General features: G+C 34.1%; 1 protein-coding gene across 1 annotated transcript; it reads left to right on the top strand.

Annotated features, from left to right (window-relative positions):
- Positions 1–634: 634 nt before the first annotated feature.
- Positions 635–1,283, top strand: LOC128857508 (putative uncharacterized protein DDB_G0287265; the record flags this gene model as incomplete). The annotated part of the gene is made up of 2 exons (XM_054093259.1): positions 635–707; positions 895–1,283. Coding segments are annotated over exons 1-2 (462 nt in total), but the record flags the coding sequence as incomplete, so codon positions are not given.
- Between the last annotated feature and the right edge of the window lie 4,007 nt (positions 1,284–5,290).

Raw genomic sequence — 5,290 nt, 5'->3', positions numbered from 1 at the left:
TCACGCACAAACACATTCGGCTACGGCGGAATTTAGTGGAACATAAAATAATTTTTTAAGAGCCTATTTTGGTTTGCCCTGCTCAACAGTGGTATAAAGGGTTCCTGGGGTACAAATGGCGATTTTATTCAATATTTATCGCTCTAACGGGAGTTAATTTTTCGTTGTTTTATTTAGTTTTATTGTAGAATGCGGCTGAATGACTTGAGTCAAAGCAGCATCAATACCATCAAGAAAGAAAGCTACCATATTATGAGGAATAATACGAGCGACTGCGTATGGGCTCGAAAAAGTAAAATTCAAGAGAAAAAACGAAAGGCCGAAATATATTTCAAACATTGCGACTTGGTATCAATTTAACGATATCCCTTTGTAGCAGACAGAAAGCTGGCGAATGAATTCAAAGGCCTCTGCGAAGTAAGGAAAGCGAAGAAAAACGCCTGTGGCGAAGTAAAGAAAACAGCGCAGTTTGATGAACCGCTTCCAACCAGTATCAGTATCAATTACATGAAGCGTTGAAGAGATGAAGAGGATGATGAATTGTCAATCGAGACGGATGAATTGTAAAACCATTGAGTGTAGATAAAGGATATTTGACATTGGATATCGACACTTCTACCACCGATTAATCGTAATGATAACGCCAATGGTAATGATAAAGGTAATGGCAGAAGAGTTAGTAATGGTTGGTAATGATACTGAAAATGGTAATGATTTTGATAGTGACAGGAGTAAAATTATGACGATAATGGGAATGGTAATGGTGATAGTAATGACAATGGTGTAGAAAATGGTAATGGTATTGTGAATGCGAATAGCAAAGGTAATGATATTGCTAATGTTAGTGGTAATAGTAGCAGTAACGGTAATGGTAATGAAATAATAAATGCAAAGGTGTTGAGAATGACAGTGATAAAGGTAATAGTAGCAGTAGTAATGGTAATAGTGATGGTAGCAGTATTGCTAATGATACTGATAGTGATAATGATAATTATAATGACAATGATAATGATAATGATAATGATAATGATAATGATAATGATAATGATAATGATAATGATAATGATAATGATAATGATAATGATAATGATAATGATAATGATAATGATAATGTTAGTGATAATGATAATGATAATGATAATTATAATGATAATGATAATGATAATGATAATGATAATGATAATGATAATGTTAGTGATAATGATAATGATAATGATAATGATAATGATAATGATAATGATAATGATAATGTTAGTGATAATGATAATGATAATGTTAGTGATAATGATAATGATAATGATAATGATAATGATAATGATAGCATAGATCAGCAAAACACATATACGTGGCTAAGAAAAAGAGATCTACAAGCAGAAACAGAAGGATTCATCATTGGAATACAAGACCAAATCATAGCCACAAGAAACTACAGAAAATACGTAATAAAAGATTCAACCATCACATCCGACAGATGCCGTAAATGTAACATATACACAGAAACTATAGACCACATAACAGCGGGATGCCCAATGCTCGCTGGGACAAAATACACACAAAGACACAATACAGTAGCCAAAATCATCCACAAGGAAATAGCCACATTTCTCAACTTAACCAATGACACAGCACCATTTTATGAATAAACACCTGAAACTATACTAGAAAACGAAGACTTTAAACTATACTGGGACAGAACCATATACACTGACAAGACAATAATATGCAATAGACCAGATATAACAATAATAGATAAGAAAGAAAAAACCACACAGTTCATAGAAATAAGTGTCCCTAATGACGTTGATATACACAGCAAATATACAGAAAAAATTGAAAAATACATAGAGCTTGCGCAAGAAATCAAAAACATATGGAAACAAAATGAAGTGAAAATAGTACCATTTATTATTTCAGCAACAGGAATATTACACAACACTTTCATACAAAACCTAAAATCAATAAATATAAACGAAAAAACACACGCACAAATACAAAAAGTTGTTATACTGAAAACTAGTAATATAGTAAGGTCCTTTCTAAACCAGATCTATTAAAATTTTATACTCTTGCAACATTACTACATCGTAACACAAAACAACAGAGCATTGTCCCTTGATACCGATATCCGGGACACATGTTATCTCCGGTAGCTGCGAACCCTACCGAGATGGAGTAACTCTATAATAGTAAAAAAAAAAATGATAATGATAATGATAATGATAATGATAATGGTAATGGTAATGCTAATTGTAAAGGCTAATCATTTACATTAGATTATTAAAGTGTAATGGCAAGATAGGGTTGGTACGTGACTAACATCGAAATTCAGAGAGAACGTAGGTTCGAATCTCGTTGAAACTCCAAAATAAAGAAAAAGTTTTTTCTAATAGCGGTCGCCCTTCAGCAGGCAATGAACAACCTCCGATTGTATTTCTGCCTGAAAAAGCTCCTCATAAAAAATATCTGCCGTTCGGAGTTGTAGGTAAGAGTAATGCTACCGACATCGCGTAAGCGATTATCGCACCAATTAAGAAGAAGCAGAATGCTAACGACATTGTTAAAGATATTTTGCGTTATTGGGTCAACTAAAATATCTTCGTTAAAAATAAGAATTACAACCTTTACATATGTGCAGAATTTATTTTTTTGTTTGTTTCCTTTTCCATTTTCATTCAGCAAAATTCTGCATTTACATCCGAATTCCTATTTTTATTCGAGCGTCGTACTGAATCATCCACTTTCCATAAAATAACTTGTTAGGTGATGAAGGAGTTTATATTAGTTTCCCTCAAGTCATTGCTAACTAAGTAATTTCTGTACATTTTTCAATGAATTCATCTTTTTTGCTGGCATGCAATGCATTGCTATTCTAACTCGCCGTCAATCTATTTTAGCTGTCATTGTACGCAGGTAATCAGCGGGAAAATACAAGCCAAGTTCTAACGAAACCAACCGAAAAATTTAAAAATAAAAGAAGAATTTTAAATTTCAATTGAATGGATTTGCGGAAGAAATTGGAAAATTATGCATTTGTGGGGGAGTTAAATGAATGAGGTTAATATAAATTTAGCAGCTTATATTCGTATCGCGCGTTTGCAGGAAGAAATAAACGAAAACCTGAAAATAAAACGACTTTAAAGTTTTCTATTTACAATGCTCACGTAAGAATAAATGCATTTTCTCTTCTATTGCGGTACCGCCAACAAACGGCATCAACGCTATGAATTTTGTACGCAACAAAGGAAAGAAAGCATGGACATTTCTGCCTATTTAACTAAACAAGAAATTCAAACTTAGAATTTTGTATAAATATAAAAGTAAATTCAATAAATTTTTAGCAAGATTTCACACCTTTAAACAAAATCTGTAGATTTTTGACAATTTCTTTTGCTCGCGCTGTTCGATGTTTTCTGCCGTATAAAAAAAATCGGAGAAAATGCAAGAAAAAGGAAAATTAATCAACATGAATTGTAAAAAAACTTGTAACTTACACTTGAATCGATTGGCTTAAAATTGCACACCTAAAATTTCTTTGAAAATTTATTATGGAAAATTGTTGATTTTTTTTTAATTTGCACAAATTTTGAGTCTTCGATTTATATGGTTTTTCTAGGAGAAAGAAATTTACTTTCATAGAAAAGTTTTGAAGTTTAAAAAAGGAACAAGAAGTGTAAAAGAATATTTAGAGTCTACTAGATTGCGTCAAAATTCAACTGTTATTCTCCGTAAGTGCCCAGATTTCACGGTCCGGTTCTGTTTTTTAGTAGTTGTCATCTTCGCACCTTTCCTGAACGCTTTCCACAAATTTAGACAATTAAATTGTGTCCCAACCGTAAGCGATATATTGTAACTAAAGCAACTTGATAAATTAGATAATAACATTTATTTCATGATAGTTTCATTAACACCTCGAAATGTGGTGGCGGCAAATAGAACAAACTACAGCAAAACGCAAAACACGCAACTTTGCGGCAACAATAGCAGCACCAACAACAACAAAAACCCCCACAGCCACTGAAACCGAAACCATTTAATTGCTAGAGCAATATTTTCGTTACGATATTATCACGAAGGAACATCACAAACAACAAAAGCTGTAAAGCGATTACAGTTACATATTAAAGAAGAAGAACGCACTTAACACGTAATTTATAATATAATACATTTACGTATGTATACAAAGTGAAGTCCAAAATAAAGAAGACTCAGCTAAAATAGAAACGACAGGAGCTCTGTTCTGCTAACTTTGAGTTTATTTATTCAAAGTAGCCCCTTCTGGCCTCGTTACACTGTTTTGCGTGATCTAAAAGCTTTTCGAAAGAGTGGTTCAGGTCATTGTCCTTCAATGCCCTTCAGGATGTCGGTAAAAGCCTTTTGGATGACCCCTATGGACGCAAAACGTTTTCCGTTCATAACGAAATGCAAATTTCTGAATATGTAGAAGTCACAGGGAGCATTATCAGGCGAATACTCTGAGTGATTGGTGTTTAAAATGCGATTTCTAGTAAAAAAATCAATCACAAGAGTGGATCGATGAGATGGTGCATTATCATGCAATAAGCGCCAACTTCCTCCTTCGCCGTATGCAGAGCGAATTCGACGAATGCGATGCAAGAAAAGCTTCAAAACGCCAAGATAGAAAATTGCATTGACGATTTGGCTCATTGGCACGAGCTGCTTGTGGGCAATTCTCTTGGAATCGTAAAAACAAAGGAGCATTGACTTGATTTTTGACTTCCAGAAATGCGATGTTTCGGGTAGCGGCTCGTCTGGGGCCTTCTATTTTGCACTTTCGTGCTTAGATTCAGGTTCATGTTGGAAACACCATGCTTCATCACCAATATGGTAAAGGAAGTTCTCGTCTTTTCTCGCCCTTTTCATGAAGTCTTTTGAATGTTGAATTCTGAGCAATTTTTGGCCCTCAGTTCACTTGTGCGGGATGAAACGTACACAGACCTTTCGTAAGCCCAAATGATCAGCTAAAAAGCGATAAATCGATGTTTTGGAGATATTCAACTCCGATTCCATGAACTTCAACAATGATTTCGGTTCATTTTTGATAAATTTACGAAAAATTTCGCTGGAGTTTTCGGTGATTACTGATTTTGGGCGGCCCGTTTGTTCTTTTTTCATTGTCATTTATGTCCTCGCAACCATCTCTGAAACGTGTAAACCACTCATTGACTCATCGCCATAAACTTTTTTCATCAATTCAAATGATTGGGTAAACGTGTTACCGATTTTAAAACAAAATTTGATGTTAGCTCTTTGTTCGTAACTCATTTTTGTA

This window comes from Anastrepha ludens, chromosome 3, assembly GCF_028408465.1.
Source record: "Anastrepha ludens isolate Willacy chromosome 3, idAnaLude1.1, whole genome shotgun sequence".
NCBI lineage: Eukaryota > Metazoa > Arthropoda > Insecta > Diptera > Tephritidae > Anastrepha > Anastrepha ludens.
Note: the sequence above shows the minus strand (reverse complement) of the source record. Positions and strands in the feature narration are given on the sequence as shown.